The following is a 19,357-nucleotide window of genomic DNA, read 5'->3' as shown; positions in this document are numbered from 1 at the left end:
TATTTTCTTTTTGCACTTACGGAATTAGGGGGGGGGCTATGCTCCCCCCATATATTCGTTGATGGGGCGATCGATCGCCCCCTGCCCCCCCCCCCCGAATCGAAGCCTCTGCCACTCACCATGCACATGGTCTTACATTATTTCGTCTACCATCAGTTTTCGATCAGACCAGACCGTATATCAAACAATTAATAATAATTAACATTTATATAGCGCATTATATACAACAGTTTCTAAGCGCATTGGAAAGAGAAATAAGAAATAGCAAAATACAGTGAGGGAAAACAGGATATGGAATCAAGAGGACTGCTTAATGAGGAAAGATTTGAGGAGTGTTTTGAAAGATTCGACGGTTGATGCATTACGGATGGAGATGGGGAGATTGTTCCAGAGTTTAGGGGCAAGAGCAGAAAAAGCATGATCGCCGTAACGGGTAAAAGTGCGGGGTCCTAGAGATAGTCGAAGATCGGAGACGTTGAGGTGCAGAGGATGAGGGACAGAGAGAGATAAGATTTTGAAGGTAGGATGGGGCGAGACCATGGATGATTTTATAGACAAGGAGAAGGAGCTTGAAAATAATTTTATTATGCTATGAATCAATTCTGCTTGCTTTTTATTTTAGTCACATACACATCAAAATTATTCATTAGCAGAAGATTTAATACTGCTAGTATATACACTACACAGAGTACACTTTAACTATTTTCTTATACAATTAGCTTGCCCCTCCCCGAACATTCCCAGTCAGTCTGCCACTTGAATAAAGGGGTTAATTCATATACCACTCTTGGTAAAGGTCGAGTTAACAAAAGCGTTACACAACCCCGTTCTTATTGTTATTCAAATTGATTCCCCTAAATAACAGGAGTGTTTCTGTACACGTATATACGTACATTTTAACATAAGGTACGTGCAGGGGGTGTGCAGGCGGTTAAATATATTCTGTTTTTAGAAAGTACGACGCCGGTTCTAACAAACCAATTTAGTGCAAAATCATTACGTAAGTAGGCCTTCATTGATTTCATTTGTAATAAAAATAATTTTTAGATTGAATATACACGATAGTAAGAGTTAATTTTTTTTTTAGAATTTCACGATGAAAGTGTTCGCCTTATTTCGCTTTGGCCTAGTATTCCAAAGTATACTTGTCATAGTGAATAAATTCATTCAAGGTGATACTCTGAAGTGAGAAAAACAATTCAGCATGACCAGTATTAAAATAGTTTTATCGTAATAATCAGACGTATGTGTAAAAAGAGTTGTAATATAGTAGCAGTATATAGTAGCCCAGTAGTAGGCCCGGTAGTAGTAGTAGTAGTATAGTAGTAGTAGTATAGTATATAGTAGTAGTATAGTAGCAGTATATAGTATATAGCCCAGTAGTAGGCCCGGTAGTAGGCCCGGTAGTAGTAGTAGTAGTAGTAGTAGTAGTAGTAGTAGTAGTAGTAGTAGTAGTAGTAGTAGTAGTAGTAGTAGTAGTAGTAGTAGTTCAGAATTACAAATGTATGATTTTATCTAAGTGTAAACTTTTTTTGATACGCACTGTATAGAGGGTTTTACCAAAATTATTGATGTGAAGTATCCTACCCTTAACCCCTCCCCCATCTGTACTGTGCGCGACACTCGTACGCAGTGCAGGGGTTGTTGACATTTACCACCTCCCCAGTGGCGTATACAGTGGCGTACCTAGGATTTTTCACGGGGGGGCAAATTCGTCCGCCCAAAAATTTGACAAGCAAAACAAAAGTTCTTCAAGCTCGTCAGGGAGGGGGCAGGGATACATCCCTTGCATGGGTTATGGCTCGTCAGGGGGGCAGACTGCCCCCCCCGTATAGGTACGCTAGTGCACCTCCCCCCCCCCCTTGTATCAGTTGCTATAGGAGCCTTAGAGGGGTAGGGGTAAACCCTTAAACTTTAAACCCCTTACATCCGTCATATAGAGTGAGTAATCACAGTCTACAATAGTCAATCTTGTACGCATGATTAAAGTAATGAACTTTGATTTTTTTGAAGTTCCACTTGATTATTGATAGTTATTGAATGATAACATTTTTAAAAGTACTGCGCCTATATAGTATTTACTCTGCTACAAAATGGCGAGTTTTTTCTTTCTTTCTCTTTTTTGGCACAATAGACAGACAAACTGTGAATGAATTACCGTACTTGGCAACCGGTGTTGACAAACAACGATAAAACCAAGAATGAAGCCACAGTGATATCAGACAATCACCGATATTGATAAAGAAAGAATGGTCTGGTCGGACTGCACGTATAGCCATGATACTGATATTATTCTCAAAGGTGTTTGAGTTTTTGGAGTATCCCTATCTGGTGCTACGTCTCCAATAATCTCAAGTTCTATATAGTGTTACAGAAAATTATATCTTGTATAAAAGCAGTACCGTTATTTTATTTCTGTAATGGAATTTAATTTGGACGTTTGCAATTAAGTCGAAATTGTTAATCGCCACCTACATTACAGGTCAGTATGTCACTCTTTCTACACCAAGATAGGATCAAAACGACAAGTGGACTTAGAGAGTAATTCTATGAAGACTTTCAGAAGCAGCAAGCATTTTACATATCTAACAAGGGAAGAATTTGATTCGATGTGATCAAATTTGAGTAGGTTGATTTTGTTCTCGTGTTTAACTGTGTCCATTTACTTCCGTTAGCCCTACTAACAAAATATGACATACATGTATGTTATGCATGATTTAAATCGTATACATCAAACATGTAAAAGCATTTTTTTTATTGTACTTATATGGGTCCTACTCCTAGTGATACAAAACCATATGTGTCATATTGATTTTAGCTTTTATCTTCTCGGTTAGAAACATGAAAATCATATTTTATGTATTAGGTGTGAAGATTTATCTTCTTTCTTTCCCTTCGTTTTTCCTTCAGGGCTTGTCGAAGGAGCAATAAATGCAACGATGCTAGCTTGTTGTGCTACCAGCTGATGAAACACCGAAGGGGACCAAAGTACAATGGGGGACGGACTCATTAGAAACATCATTGCAGCATGCTGCTTCATCTCGTGTTGCCGAACCTTCCTCGTACTGGTGTACTTAATTCCAGAGAGCAAAGCACCTGATCACTACCCACTTGGTTACACTGTCATCAGGAAGGAGTACACTGCTGCTCCAGCTCGTGTAATTGCTGGAAATGTAAGCTTTGAAGGTTTTCATGACGACAGTGACGATGCGCGACAGAAGATGGTAGAGGATGGAGAAGAGTTGGCGCGCCAAAGACGCCATGATTACAATGAAGGTTTAGAAGTGGATATCGAGGGGGTACCTGTGGCAGAAGTATCACAAAACTTTGATCTGATGCCTGCTGGAGGATGTCCGGATTCTGGAAGGGGAATCTTTCTTCTTACCCTTGTCCATTCCTTACCGCCACATTTCGAGCAGAGACAGGCGATAAGAGAGACATGGGCGAGGAATTCATCACACGGTGATGGTCCGCGTGTGGCTGTTATTTTCGTAACCCCTGGGGTCAGTCCAAGACCAGAAGTAATGAAAGGATTGAAGAAAGAAGCAGCTATTCATAATGATATTATCCATAGCGTTGCTGGGGATTCACTGAGTACATTCCGACCATCATCCAAAGTCCTTCTCTCCATGATGGGCTGGACACTCAACTACTGCACCCATGTTAAATTCGTGCTCTTTGCTCATGACGAGCTCTTTATCAACTTTCATCATGTGGTAGCACGCCTAAAACTGGTTACGCCTAAACCATTTAGAACGTTCTCCATTGGCAGGGTCAAGAAACTAGCCAAAGTGGAGCGAAATGCTGTCAAGTGGGATTATGTACCCGAATCTGTGTTCCCGAAAGAAACATATCCAAATTATTGTGTAGGGGGAGCCGGTTTTGTCATGTCTCTACCTTTTATTAGACAGGTTCACCCTAGGGCTGTGCAATTCAACAAAGAGGTAAATGTCTTTCCAGCGAGTGATGTTATGGTAGGCATCGTCACAAACCAACTCAAAGCAGAGCCACGTTATCATGAAGAATTCCACAAATCAGGTGGAGAAGCAAACTACTGTGACTTGCGAGACACTCTCACCCTAGGTGACTTTAACACCCCGAAGCTGATGCATGGTGCTTGGAGAAACCACACAGACAGGATGAACTGTCCCAGTCCTGTTCCAAATGCCACTGAAATTAAATGGTGGACTAAAAATGTTGATCATCGCCAGTACTTTAGCAACGTTTTCCAGTTCATCCACACGCCAAAATCATTTTGCAAAGATAAGGACATCACATTACTAGCGTTAGTGAGCACACATCCTCACAATGCAAATCTCAGAAGTGCCATACGAGTTACCTGGGGTAGTCCAGACTATACCAAAGCAGTGAAAGTACGGGTGTTATTTGTTCTCGGTAGAGCTGCAGTAGAGACACCAGGAACCGTTGACCTCGTTCAGAAGGAGTCCGACAACTTTGGGGATATTCTGCAAGCAAATTTTGTAGAATCGTTCCATAATCTAACTTTGAAGGTCATTTTAGGCCTACGTTGGGCGTCAAGTGAATGTTCATCAGCGAAGTTCGTCTACAAAGGAGATGATGATATGTTAGTCAATTTTGAGCATATGACCGGCTATCTCAACCAACTCCCAGTATTCAGATCGCAAAATCTTTTCATGGGGAACCTTATGACAATGAGCCCCGCCATCAGAACGCCCTCCAAATACCAAATCCACAGGGAAGTCTATCCATTCAAGTATTTTCTGCCGTACTTCTCTGGAGGTGGCTATATCATGTCTGCTACCACGGTGCAGAAGATGTCTAGTATGTCAGAGACCACAAGGTTGATCCCTATAGATGATGCCTATGCAGGAATACTTGCCTACCGATGCGGAGTCTCGTTAATGCATGCTGGTGGCTTTATTGTTGGAGGAAGTAGACGCGACGCATGTAGGTTACGGAAAGCATTTAACATGCACGGATTTAAACGAACTACAATCTTTATCGCAACGTGGAAAACGTTTCGTGAGCCTAAAATCCAATGCCGGGAGGACGACCATAAGAAAAATTGGTCCCATATAGCTTGATAATTCCATATCTAAAATGTGCAATTTAGTATCCAAAGTACAGAACTTACGCAAGCAGTATTATCTAATTGTCATACCTAAAGTACTGTATACTTTTAAACTATTTTACATTCTTTTAGAATGCCAAATACGTGGTCCAAAATATTTATTTTTTTACCGGGGGATGGGGGAGGGGCTCTTCTGTGGGCTTAAGAAATATGTGACATTAGTATTATATCTTGAGCACCAAGGGAATATATAGTTCTTATTATGGCAGCTGAAATTAAAAGTCTGTAATATCATCCCCTTTCAGGTCTATAGCGATAAATAAGTTTTGTCTTCGAGGGATCGAACATAGCGACTGAGCTAATTAAAAATCACATATTCAAACTGTTGAATACGTATTTCAGAAATTGCATGCTACACACAGAGCATGTTATTTCGTTATAGGAAAGGGGAATAAGACTGACTAGGGACGGTCTGTGTTTTATCCTTTCAGGGCGTTTCAATATTATGCGCGAAAAAGCGTCGCGAACGAGTGGGAATTCTTTTATTTCTAGAGCAAAACTATATTTTAAAGAACTTTTATATAATAAGGTATTTCAATGCATTATGGCTTCAACGTCAATATCATCCCTCATTAATTTATTCATCGCTAATTGATATTTATGAAGGAGTGTGGTAATAGGAAGGAAACGTGTAGAATTTTCCAAATCGGGTATATACTCATCAGGTGCACAGACTACAAAAATAATACGATGCTTGGATTGGCATATAGACCAATTAGAAATAAACGGATTAAGAGAGTTATTCTGACCCTATTCTGTAGCTAGGCTATAATGCAAGGTGGCGGTCCAAGCGTCGTGTTTATTTTGAATTATATCCTCCTGATGAGGGTTTATTTCCAATTATTGTTCTAATCATAATGCCAATTCGTCTAATTACCAACTAGGCCTATCTACTATTATTTGTCTATCATCAGTTCGTCCACTATCCACATGGTCTAATTACCATTTCATCCACCCACCATTTCCCCTAATAATCAGTGGATTCCATAATAGTCGTTTAGTCCATAAACCATTTGGTCTAATTGGATCAGTTTTCATTGGGAGAAATGAATGAAAAGAAAATGGGTATTCGACCAACTGGTTATTAGACGAAATGGTTATAGACGAACTCAGTGGCCGCGGGGGTAGGGGTGGGGCTGGATGGGCTACAGCCCTCCCCCACACTTTTTTTCCAAAACCGTGTACAAAAACATAGAATGGCCATATGATTGTGATTTTTTTTTTTTGCATATGGTCAGCCCCCCACTTTGAAAACCGTTCCGCGGCCCTGGAACTGGTGGTTAGACGAAGTGATAATTGGACCAAATGGTTGGTAAACGAAATGTTGATGGATGGAATGGCATAAGACTATAAATGAAGGTAGACCATGCGGTGAGTGGACGTATTGGCAATAGATGAATCAGCAGTTTAACTCTTTAGCCTATAGGTCAGGGATGATATATCGACTGAACATTTATCAATAGATAAACTACTGAAGAATGTAAAATAAGCGTTTGATCAAAATAGATGGTAGATTTAAATTTCTATTTTCCACTGGTATATATTTTGATTTGGGGGAGGTTACTTTGAAGAAAAAAAAATGTTGACACTATATCATATCTCCGGGCTGCTATTGCTTCAAGCAGTTTGTATTTTACTCATCTTAACTTATCACATGCTTTATGTACATTATCAGTCTTTGTCTTCGTCAGTATTATTTATCTCTTCGATTGTTACTTTGAATGTATTCATTTATATCTTTGTGAACCCCTGATGTGAACATGGCATTTCATTACCAGCTGATTTATAAATAAAATACAGAAACTCCTTCAAAAAATAAATATATACACATCCGGGTGTATTCATGATCAATTACTTTATTGCTTTGCTGGGAATCATTTTATCTAGTACATTTAATGTATTTTAAATTTGACATTTGAATTGTACACTGCAAAAGACTGTGTTAATCCAAATCCAGCCTGGTATCTGTCTCGGTAGCACCTGCACACCTGATGGGAGAGGTTGAAACAACACCGGTTTAGTCGCGTTAGGCTAACACCTGTTTGGTTTAAGCAACACCAGTTAGTTAAACCATGGACCTACTACTCTGTAAGAACACAGTGATAACAAAATTAATATAAACAAAGAAAATATCAAATAACAGCAAAAACAAAAGTGTCAACAGAACATAACCAGAACAAAGAGTGGCAATGATAAAATCATGGTTGGCACATGATAAAAAAATATAGATGAACAAAAATATATATGGATATGGAGCATGCACAAAAGAGCCATAAAAGGCCTTGTTAAAACGTGCATTCAGATTTAGAATCAACACCCTTGAATTCACAAGGAACCATAAGAAAATCATCATCATCATCATATCAGCCATGTTCAGCCCACTGCAGGGCGAAGGCCTCCTCAAGTTGGTGCCAAAGGTGCTTGTCTTGTGCTGACGCAATCCAATTTATACTGTAACGCTCCCCACTCTCAAATCTCGCCAAATCAATCTTCTCCGTGTGCTCCAATGTAGCTCTCACTGAACTCACGTATACGTCAATCACACACCATTGATTCACGCTAAAACAAGAATCCTTCTGTGATCAGTTTTCATTCACATTAACACAATTTATTCAGTAAGTATTCCATAATCCAATCATGAACAATAATAACGGATTATATAGGTCAATTTACCGATTAATCTGGATTACAATTCTTGTATCTCCCCCGATCTTCTATCTGTTTTCCGTTCGTTCTTCTCTTTTTTTTCTGCGCCCTCTACGTTAGAACCTTCAGGCGCTACACTACCCTCTTCTTAGAATGAAACGTCCTCGTTTCGAATTAAAACAAAACCAAGGTTCAATATTTGCAAACACATCTAGAGCAAGGTTATATTTACATTAAAAAAAACAACAACAACAAGAACAAAGTTCGCACTCTTCAGTCTCCACCCTGAACAGCCGGCCATCGGGAAAAACAACGGTCTCGGTTACTCGACGATAATGACGTCCTCTCTTCTTCTCTCTTCGTTGTACAGACAACGCCTTTCTCGCGACCTCGCCCTTGGCCTCGTCTACCACAAAGGGCGCGGAGGGACCAGTGTACTCTCCAGCTGACAGCTCCTGGTCGGACTGTGGATTCAAGGAGAGCGGGGTCTCTGAGCGGGCTCTCTTTTTGTCTTTCTGTTTTCCTTGCTGGGTTCCCTCTGGTGCCGGCACAATCATGCTTTTCACAGCGCGAACTGGTGTAGGTCTTTCGGGGGATGTGTGTCGATCACGTTCCGGCCTTCGACTCTCTCCATGGACATTGCGGAAGTGTCTTTCCACATCATATCTGCGATTGCTGGTATATGAGCATTTCTGGCAGTTGTGCTGTCTTGGAGGGTGTGAACGCTCTGCGTGGTCTTTCAAGTCCTCAACTGTCTTGAACTGACGATGACACTGAGTACATCCCATCCACAGTTCCCTGTTCGTTCCAGGCATGATGATTGAGGTCTGTCAACTGCAGAGGGGAGAATGGAGATAAAATTTATTTAAAAAAAACTTAATCAAGATATTGAAGTGGCATATATACAGATCTGGCAGGTAAAAGATTTCAATAAAAACGCAATGGCGTCTTTCGCAGGCGTTTACTACGGCGGGGTAGCATCTGGTTGCCAGTTCTCTGCTCCTTTGCAAGAGGTGATTCCTGGTCAAGTGTAGATGTTGCTTTGCTATTGGATGTAGCAGCCACTTCTGAGTAGAGTCGCTTCTTCCTCCTAGTTCCCGCCTGTGCAGTACGATCTGTGTCTGTTGGACAGTCATGCTCTTTGCTAGAAATGTCTACTCTAGCTCCGGTTTCCACAGAACTTTCTTCCTGTGATTGAGCATCTTGTTGTGTCTGCGGGTGTTCCTCTGGGGATGCGTCTACTGTGGCTGAAGATAAAGACTTGTCATCGATCTTCTTCAAAGCCCAGTTTGGCACGGGGGCTCCAACATACGTCTTTAAGCGGTTGAAATGAACAACTTTTGGCTTTGATTTAGACGTTTCCTGAATCCGATAGGTCACATCACTGAGAGCATCAATAACAAAGAATGGGCCGGTCCAACTCCTCTGTAGCTTGGGAGAAATTCCTTTCTTTCGCCTTTTAGTGTGAAGCCATACCGCATCTCCCTGTTGATAACCTTCCCCTGCCTTGTGAGTGTCGTAAGTACGCTTGTTCCGGTCTGTGTTAACCCTCAAGCGCTCTCTTGTCAACTGGTGGGTGTAATTCATGCAATCCTTCAGGTGCTCTGTGAACTCAGGGTAACTAGATTCTGGAGTCCCAGAGCTTCCAATAAGCAGATCCACTGGAAGAATCATCTGCCTACCCATCATCAGCTCACTAGGAGTGTAACCAGTAGCTTCATGTTGAGACGAGCGGTATGCCATCATGACAAGAGGTAAACATTCGTCCCAGTCCTTCTGATGATCAGCAACAGCCTTGGCCAATAAATCCTCCAAGGTCCGGTTGAAACGTTCAACCATTCCGTTACTCTGAGGATGAAATGCTGTAGTTCTGGTCTTTGAACATCCCAAGATCTCACAAACACTTTGGAAAAGAGCTGCCTCAAAATTCCGACCTTGATCAGTATGAAGTTCCAATGGCACACCGTATCTGCAGACAAATTCTTCCACAAAGATTCGTGCAACTGTTGCTGCTTCTTGGTTCGGCATTGCAAAAGACTCAGTCCACTTGGTAAAGTAGTCACAGATTACGAGCACGTATTTGTTGCCTCGATCTGACTGTGGAAGGGGTCCCATGATGTCCATTGATACACGTTCCATTGGAGCACCGACGTTGTATACCTGGAGTGGGGCTCGAGGGCGCCGAGATGGGTTCTTCCTGGACTCACATGTGCGGCAAAGTTTGCACCAAAGTTCAACATCCACACTAAGTTGAGGCCAATAGCAACGCCGTCGAATTCTTTCAATTGTCCGTTTGCTACCCATATGACCTGCAACCTTGGATTCATGGCACTCTGCAAAGACTTTCTTGCGCAATGCAACAGGTAGAACCAATTGAAGAGAGACTTCCTTTCCGTTGAGGGATTCCCATCGACGATACAGGACGTCCTCTTCCAACTGTAGCCTTTCCCACTGACTCCAAAGAGACTTTACTTTGGGGCTAAGGGGTGCTACCTCTCGCCATGAGGGGCGTGTCCCCTTTTTCTTCCATTGGATGATTTGATCTAACTCGGGATCCTGGCCCTGTACATCTCTCAAATAGGACTTTGTCCACAAGGCATCTTCCTGTTCATTTGATGGGGCGTCAATGCTACCTTTTGTCAGCTGTACTGCCTCCTGGGTTCCTAAGGTAGCGACGTGGATCATTCCAGCTTCAGGACAATCATCTTCGGTATTAGTGCCGACAGATAAGACTTCCTTCAAGATAGATGTTTTTATGGTGTCGTTTTCTTCCAGTCTTTGACAATGTGAACAGTCCTGACAGGGTCTCCTCGAAAGCGCATCTGCATTTCCATGAATGCGACCTGCCCTGTGTTGAATGTCCATGTCATAGGTACCAAGAAGCTCCAACCACCGAGCTACCTGACCAACAGGATTGCGGAAGTTTAACAGCCACTTCAACGCTCCATGATCTGACCGCACTGTGAATTTCCTTCCATAGAGGTAGTGATGAAATTGTTTCACTCCTTCCACAACAGCAAGTAATTCCTTCCTTGTGACACAATAACGCCTCTCTGCCTTGGACATAGACTTGCTGTAGTATGCTATGACCTTCTCTGTACCATGTTGCACCTGGGTGAGGACTGCTCCGAGTCCGTTTGCACTTGCATCAGTGTCAAGGATAAATGGGTCGTCAGAAGTAGGGTATGCCAGGACTGGTGAATTAGTCAGCTCGTGTTTTAGTCTCCTGAAAGCTTCCTCACACTCGTCTGTCCAGTGGAATACTCGTCCCTTCTCTGTAAGCTGGTGGAGCGGTCTTGCAATGTCTCCAAAACCCTTCACAAATTTCCTGTAGTAGGAGCATAGTCCAAGGAAACATCTGACATGGTGTACAGTCTGCGGGGTGGGCCATTCCTTGACACTACTGATCTTTTTGGGATCAGCTGAAACTCCTGCTGCTGATACCACGTGACCCAAGAATGCCACTTCTTTCTGTAACAGGACACATTTATTTGGATTAAGTTTTAATCCAAAGCTCTTCAGCCTGTCAAATATGGTGTCCAGTCGGTCGAGCTGCTCCAGTACAGACGAACTGTATACAATGACGTCATCGAGATATACCAGGCAGATGTTGTTAATCAACTCATCCAGGACTTTTGTCATCAGCCGCTCGAATGTTGCAGGGGCATTGCAGAGCCCAAACGGCATCACACGAAACTGATAAAGGCCATACGCTGTGATGAATGCAGTCTTCTCCCGATCTTGTTCTGACATCTCTACTTGCCAGTAACCACTTTGCAGATCGAGAGTTGAGAACCATTTTGATCCAGACAATCTGTCCAATGAATCATCAATACGTGGGAGTGGAAACGCATCTTTGGTGGTCACATCATTCAGCTTCCTGAAGTCAACGCAGAACCGGGTAGAACCGTCCTTCTTCTTGACTAACACGATTGGTGAAGCCCACGGGCTTTCAGACGGTTCAATCACACCACGTCTTGTCATATCCTCAATTTGTGCCGATTCTTCATGTCTTTGATGGACAGGTAACCTCCTCGCTCTCTGTCGAATAGGAGGAAATGTCCCCGTTTCAATCTTGTGGTTCACTACATCCGTTCTCCCCAGGTCCTCTTTACCTCTGGAGAAAACCTCCGAGTGCTTGCAAAGGAGCTTACTCAACTTCACCCTCTCGTCCTTGTTAATAAGTTGTGCGCTGTGTTTCCATGTGTCTTGCAAATGTTCTGGTATCTTCACTCCATCAACAGTTATGTACGGAGTTTTGTCACTTATAGAAGGGTTGTCTCCGGAGACAGTTTCCTGTGTAACTACCTCAGCTTTCTGACATTGACCAACGGTGGTCCCTTTATAAAACTTGACAGGTTGGTTGGATACATTGATGACTCTCACTGGTATTGTCTTGGCACCCGGCCTCATCACCGCCGCATCGACTAGAACACTTCCTGAGCCAGTCCACTTAGACGAAGGTTCCAGGATTACGTCAGTGAATACCAAATTGTCTTCCATTTGACCCTTGATAACTTGTCCAGTGAGGGGTGGTAGGGTGACGGTATCACTCACGGTGACTCTGCAACAAGCAGGCGACCCTTCAAAGCTATGGCAAGGGACCTTTACACCATCTACCCACATTTCTCGACGACCAAAATCAACTTTGCATTTCCAGTCCTCAAGGGAATCAAGACCAAGGATTCCATCTTCTTTTACGTCTGCAAACCAAACTAGTTTCCTGCGTAACTTCCCTCCTAGACACATGTTTAGTTCTCCTTTACCCTTGAAGGGAATACTGTGCACATCACTCGCAGTAGTCATTTTAACACCTATGTCTCTCTCAAGGAGCTCATCACATCCGATGAGTGAGGCAACACTTGTCTTAATGACAGAAACTGAAGCACCACAATCTACCAGCATCCGGACTGTGTGGTCACCAATCATGACATCAACAAAAAGACCAATATCTCCTGACCTAGCTGATCTAACAGGCATATATCGAGCTTCCTCGATTCTTGTTCCATTGGGCCTTTTGGAAACTTCTACCGGCTCTCGACCCTTAGAGTCGGTAGATTCTAGTTTTCCTGTTGCTTGCTGTTTTCTTCTGTCATTGCAGGACAATCAGCCTTGAAGTGTCCTTCGCTCCCGCAATTCCAGCATGTAGCTCCTTTGTTTTTTTCTGCAAAGGATTTGGTTCTTGATTGATATCTGTAACCTTTCGACCTATCCTTGGACATATCTGCCATGTCTTTTCTCAACTGGGTGACAGTTAGCTGCAGTTCTTTCACCAATGTCTCCAGTTGATGTTCAGTTGGCTTTTTTCCTTCCTCGGTCTCGGCATTCAGAGTCCGAACTTGTCTGTAGTTTACTCGCATTGCTTCTGTAGTCTTGAGCTCAGAGATCCTCGCTGCAACAACGAGTGCATCGTCGATCGTTTCACACTGGGCTTTCATAACCTCGAAGCGAACTTCAGCATCCTTCAGAGCATCAACGAAACTGTCCTTAGCTAGTGTCCTTCTTGTATCCTCAGATGCACCAGGATATACCTTCCTGATCAGACACTTTACACTATGAGCCAATTCTGTCAGGGTTTCTTCCGCTCCCTGCCTCCTGTTCTTGAGCTTCAAACGGTTTAACTCTGCTTGACCTCTTGATGCATAACGGGTAGTCAAGGCGGCTACTAGAAACTCATAATTCACTCTCTGCGATGGTGACAGTTCCATTAGAATCTCCTGAGCACCACCACGCAGACTTGCTGCGAGAAATACAGCCTTCTCTCGATTGTTCCATGCGTTAATATCTGCTGCAATTTCAAAATGACTTAAATAGCTCTCAAAAACCTCCTTTCCTGTGAATGTGCCTGGCTCATACACTGGCTTGCTAATTGTCCTGTCAGGTGGGCGCACAGATACAATAGGCCTGCCTATCCTCTGAGGCAAGTATTCATGATCCATGGCCGAGTATTCAGGTTGCCTCCTTTCTTTTCTTGGACACTGTGCGTCGTAGTTTAGGTGATCAAATGAACGCAGAATGCGTGCGCGATGCGAATCTAGGGCCTCTCCTTCCCGATAGTTCCAATCGCCTTGTGCGCCTGGGCGTTCGCTGTCTTGAGATCTCAATGAGTGTGCAATGTCTGCTATCAAACCATTGTGACTACTACTAACGCTTCTTGCGTTGCGGTAGTCGTTGTTGAATGTGTGTGCACTGTGCATGGGGCCTGGGGTTGACGCGTCATTGCGTCCTGTCAAAACGCTTCGCGCGTTGCGGCCTTCGTTGCCCAACGAACGCACTGTGTGTGTGTTATCAGGGGTCATGGCCTTACTGCGTGCTCTCAGTACGCATTCTGCGTTGCAGCCTTCGTCGCTCAATGAACGCACAGTGTGTGCGTTATCAGGGGTCGTCTTCCTATTGCGTTCTCTCGAAACGCATTGTGCGTTGTGGCTTTCGTCGCTCAATGAACGCAACGCGTGCGTTTTGTCTGGGATCAGCTCCTCACTGCGTCCTCTCAAAACGCTTCCTGCGTTGCGGCTTTCGTCGCTCAACGAACGCACCATGTGTGCGTCATCAGAGGTCGTCGCCCTATTGCGTTCTGTTAAAACGCGTTGTGCGTTGTGGCCTTCGTCGCTCAACGAACGCACCGCATGCGTTTTGTCCGGGATCAGCTCCTCACTGCGTCCTCTCAAAACGCTTACTGCGTTGCGGCTTTCGTCGCTCAACGAACGCACCATGCGTGCGTCATCAGGGGTCGTCGCCCTATTGCGTTCTCTCAAAACGCATTGTATGTTGCCGCCTTCGTCGCTGACCGAACGCACGGCGTGCGTACTGTCAGGAATCAGCTCCTCACCATGCCCAATCACACTGCAACCTGCGTCGTGGCCTTCGTTGCTTAACACGCACGCTTCGTGCGTAGTGTCAGGAAACATCTCTTCGTTTGGTCTGTCCATAACGCCCTGTGCGTCGTAGCTCCTGTTGCCAAACGCCGAACGCAGTGTGTGCGTGTTATTTGAAATCTGCTCCTCCCTGTGTCCGCTTATATCACCTCGTGCGTTATATTCATTGCCCAACGAACGCACATGGCGAGCGTCCTCCACCATTAACGCATCATACAATCTGCTACCGACGCGTCGTGCGTTCCCATAGGCTGCGTGCTGTGGAAAGCTTCGCACGTGGTCTGACATGTGGTATTCATCTACCGTTACAAATGATGCTCCTTCCTCCGGTTGAATTGTTCCAAAACCATAACGGACAGATTCATTAGCATGAATAGGGTGTATTCTTGATTCTGAGATTGATGTGGGTTCTGTAGGTTCCATAATTCGTCTAGAATTATCCCGCGACTGCCACCAATGTAACGCTCCCCACTCTCAAATCTCGCCAAATCAATCTTCTCCGTGTGCTCCAATGTAGCTCTCACTGAACTCACGTATACGTCAATCACACACCATTGATTCACGCTAAAACAAGAATCCTTCTGTGATCAGTTTTCATTCACATTAACACAATTTATTCAGTAAGTATTCCATAATCCAATCATGAACAATAATAACGGATTATATAGGTCAATTTACCGATTAATCTGGATTACAATTCTTGTATCTCCCCCGATCTTCTATCTGTTTTCCGTTCGTTCTTCTCTTTTTTTTCTGCGCCCTCTACGTTAGAACCTTCAGGCGCTACAACACCAATGAATTTTGTGAGCTCGTCACTCCATCTCAATTTCTGTCTACCCCGATTTCGTGATCCTAGCCATGGTCTCCATTCTGTGATGCGTTTGGTCCACCTATTATCATGTGATCTTGCAAGGTGGCCAGCCCATCTCCATTTCATTGATTTAATTGCTTTGATTATGTCTATTACTTTAGTCTGGCTCCTAATCCATTGTATGGTTTTCCTATCGCGTTTTGATATCCCTAGCATTATACGTTCCATACTGTGTTGAGTGGTTTTTAATTTCTGTTCCATTTTCTTTGTTACAGACCAGGTTTCGGAACCATAGGTCATTGCCGGTATAACACATTGATTAAAGACTTTTCTTTTAAGGCAAATTGGCATATTGCTCTTCATAATGTCATTGAAATTCCCAAAAGCGATCCATCCAGCTCTTGTCCTCCTTTTAACTTTTATATAAAGAAAAGGGCCATGCCCACTCTTAGTGGCATCATGATCGAGCCACAAAAAATTGAGGGGGTAAGATATGGCGTATCGTGTAAAATTAATAAGAAAGTTGCAAGTGAGCAAATATTTCGACATTTTTATTTTGAAAATCAGATTTTGTTATAGAGTTTGGCTTTATATTCAGAAAGTGATATATTTCACCTTTCTCTCTTTCCTTGTTTTTCCTTCTCTTTTTTTTTCTCGACCGTGAAATCCCCCCCCCCCACCCGTTCTGTACGTCAGTGTCTCCCGGGGTGTCTCCTCTAGCCTGGAATATAGTAAGTGTAGAACTTGTTGATGATCAGCTTTATTAATCTTTGAGACGCTTTCGAGAGGACACTGATAGCCTCTTGTGAAAAAAAAAAAAAACACCAGCATAAATCACGAAGAGCGTTTCAGAGACTTTACCGATGCTCGTTTGCTATCATGAATTGTAATATCATCCGTCGAACGCGGCGCGAACGCCATAGAAATTGGCATGATAATAGTGTGGGATGTAGTCTACAAGGCTACATAGTTAAGTTGTCCAAAATCATCTGATTTTTTTTATATGAATTAATTATGCTTATTAATATGCATTAATCGTACTTTTTGCTCTAATTCACTATAAAAATCTCATTTTGGTGAAAATATTATTTATACCATTGCTAACACTTAGAAATGAAAAAAAAATCCTGGTTTGAAAATGAATTCCTTATGTATTTCATTGTTTTATGAATGTCTTATGTCTGCGGTTTTTGTCTCACCTGCATAGCAGAGTGAGACTATAGGCGCATCAAATCTTAACCTGAGGTTAAGTTTTTGAAATGTCATCATAACTTAGAAAGTATTATATGAACCTAGTTCATGAAACTTGGCCATAAGGTTAATCAAGTATTACTGAACATCCTATTAGAGTTTCATGTCACATCACCAAGGTCAAAGGTCATTTACGGTCAATGAACTTAGACCATGTTGGGGGAATCAACATCAAAATCTTAACCTGAGGTTAAGTTTTTGAAATGTCATCATAACTTAGAAAATATATTGACCTAGTTCATTAAACTTGGACATATGGTTAATCAAGTATCACCAAACATTTTGCCTGAGTTTCACATCACATGACCAAGGTCAAAGGTCATTTAGGGTCAATGAACTTTGGCCGATTTGGGGGTATCTGTTGAATTACAATCAAAACTTTAAAAGTTTTTAGATCTGATTCATGAAACTTATACATAATAGTAATCAAGTATCACTGAACATCCTGTGCAAGTTTCAGGTCACATGATCAAGGTCAAAGGTCATTTAGGGTCAATGAACTTTGGCCGAATTGGGGGTATTTGTTGAATTACCATCATAACTTTGAAAGTGTGTTGGTCTAGTTCATAAAACTTGGACATAAGAGTAATCAAGTATCACTGAACATCCTGTTTGCATTTTAGGTCACATGACCAGGGTCAAAGGTCAATGAACTTTGGCCATAATGGGAATATCTGTTGAATTACTATCATAACTTTGCAAGTTTATTGATCTGACTTTTGAAACTTGGACCTAAGAGTAATCAAGTATCACTGAATATCCTGTGCAAGTTTCAGGTCACATGATCAAGGTCAAAGGTCATGTAAGATCAATGAACTTTGGTCGCATTGGGGGTATTTGTTGAATTACCATCCTATCTCTGTAAGTGTATTGGTCTAATTCATAAAACGTGGAAATAAGAGAAACCAAGTATCACTGAACATCTTGTTTGAGTTATAGTACTTTTCAAAGTCAGCACTGCTGCTATGTTGAATCGCGTGATGCAGGTGAGGCGGCCAGAGGCATTCCACTTGTTGTACCTTAGTATATCAACCGATAATTCATTTCATACCCACTCATGAAAGGGAAAAATGGAATTCATGCATTTTATATTGCATAACACGAGGCAGCTGCTCGTATATTACGTCACAAACTTAGATTTCCAATGAATTTTTACATTCTTTATGAATTTTTCTAAAACCTTCACCGGGTTTCTTTTTTATTTTAATGATATTTTTACAATCGACTCTTCGCCAGGGTGCAAGTTATTAGCTAGATCGTCGAAGCTGTAAAACACTTTCCAATCAGATATTAGTCTGCAATTCTCGTCATTCAATTGTTTGAAATTAATCAATAAGTGGCCTGTACTGCAGGCCAAGAAGTTTTGATAATTTCTTTTTATTGTGTTTGCTTCCTCTAAATTTACACCGATATGATCCACGTGAATAATTTTGTGAATTATTCACTATTGTGTAATACATATTTTATTTTTACTATGTAATGAATAATTAAAACGTGAATAAAGTTTTGTTCAGAATTTTGAATGTTGCACCATCACTGAATATGATTGCAAAGATTTATCAAAATCTTTCATTTCTGCCATCTTTTCCTTTTCACTTCCATCATTGTACTTTCTCCTCTGTTTTTGGAGCTTTATATTTTCATGATTTTGGTTTTTGATGGATTATAATTAATTTCAAAAGACATTCTTATTCCCAATAATCATGATACCATCTTTTTCCATTCTCATCTCACCTCTAACCCGTGAGTGTTAATTCTCGACTGTTTGACCCCATTTCCTTGTTTTGATATAACTACTTTATTTATAATATTTTTCTTCTTAAGTATCAGTTCTCTCACTAGGACAGAAATGGGAAAGAGGGTATGGCTTGGGGACAGGGCCCTGGGAACGATTTTTCCCCGCTGATGTAAATTTGACAGGATAAAGAAGGTCGCTTTGGTTCCTTTTTTTCTTTGTCACACCTACCAGAATTCAAGGGTTGTTGCCTCTGAAGAATAATACACGCATCACCCCCAAGGTCATGCTTCGGAGGGATCTTGCCGCCCTCCCCCACCCCCCCCCCCAAAAAAAAAATATAAATAAATAAAAATAAATCTTAAAAGATAAACACAATGAAATACAGGAAATAGAAAAAAAAGTGAAGAGAGAACGGTGAAATAATTCTCTGATTATGTCAAAATCTGTCACAAAATTCGATTTCGTTTTTGAATAAGATCTTAAAACTTTTACTTGCTCGCTTCGTTCGTTCGCAACTTTTTTATTTTACGCAATTTGCCATATCTAGCTTCATTACGCCACTGATTTCTCAAATCGACAAGTTATACCATGGTCACATTTGTTCTACGGCGGCCGTACGGCGAGTCGAAAACAGCCGTTTTAACATTTTTGTACAAGCTAGATATAGGTGGTTTGATCAAAAATGAATAAAACGGCTGTTTTCGACTCGCCGTACGGCCGCCGTAGAACAAATGTGACCATGGTATTAACCTTATTTTCATCTGTGATAATATTCACATTATTTCATACGATTGAAGCCACTCATTAAGATTTGCTTACTACGGCAGTTCCCCCTTGAAAGACGTTTTGGGGAAGTTATTCAGTCCAAGTTCTAAAAAAAAATGCTCCCACTCATATTGATGTGATTGGGCAACTTCAATGCA

The 19,357-nt window shown here is 42.1% G+C and overlaps 1 protein-coding gene and 1 long non-coding RNA gene across 4 annotated transcripts; one reads left to right on the top strand and one right to left on the bottom strand.

Annotated features, from left to right (window-relative positions):
• Positions 1–341: 341 nt before the first annotated feature.
• LOC121410532 lies at positions 342–6,918 on the top strand. Of its 3 annotated transcripts, XM_041602688.1 has the most exons (3): positions 880–1,000; positions 2,483–2,625; positions 2,911–6,918. In XM_041602688.1, the coding sequence occupies exon 3, from the start codon at positions 2,994–2,996 to the stop codon at positions 5,064–5,066; it is 2,073 nt and encodes a 690-aa protein (XP_041458622.1). In that variant the 5' UTR covers positions 880–1,000; positions 2,483–2,625; positions 2,911–2,993; the 3' UTR covers positions 5,067–6,918. The 3 variants fall into 3 exon arrangements, with proteins under 3 accessions (XP_041458623.1, XP_041458622.1, XP_041458621.1); XM_041602689.1 differs by lacking the exons at positions 880–1,000; positions 2,483–2,625 and adding an exon at positions 342–520; XM_041602687.1 differs by lacking the exon at positions 2,483–2,625 and having other exon boundaries at positions 882–1,000.
• A 547-nt stretch (positions 6,919–7,465) lies between these two features.
• On the bottom strand, positions 7,466–16,558 carry LOC121410533. The gene is made up of 2 exons (XR_005969354.1): positions 15,313–16,558; positions 7,466–8,593 (listed from the first exon to the last, which is right to left on the bottom strand). It is a non-coding gene; the product is annotated as an uncharacterized LOC121410533 (long non-coding RNA).
• Between the last annotated feature and the right edge of the window lie 2,799 nt (positions 16,559–19,357).

Source organism: Lytechinus variegatus, chromosome 3 (assembly GCF_018143015.1).
Source record: "Lytechinus variegatus isolate NC3 chromosome 3, Lvar_3.0, whole genome shotgun sequence".
Taxonomy (NCBI): Eukaryota; Metazoa; Echinodermata; class Echinoidea; order Temnopleuroida; family Toxopneustidae; genus Lytechinus; species Lytechinus variegatus.
Note: the sequence above shows the minus strand (reverse complement) of the source record. Positions and strands in the feature narration are given on the sequence as shown.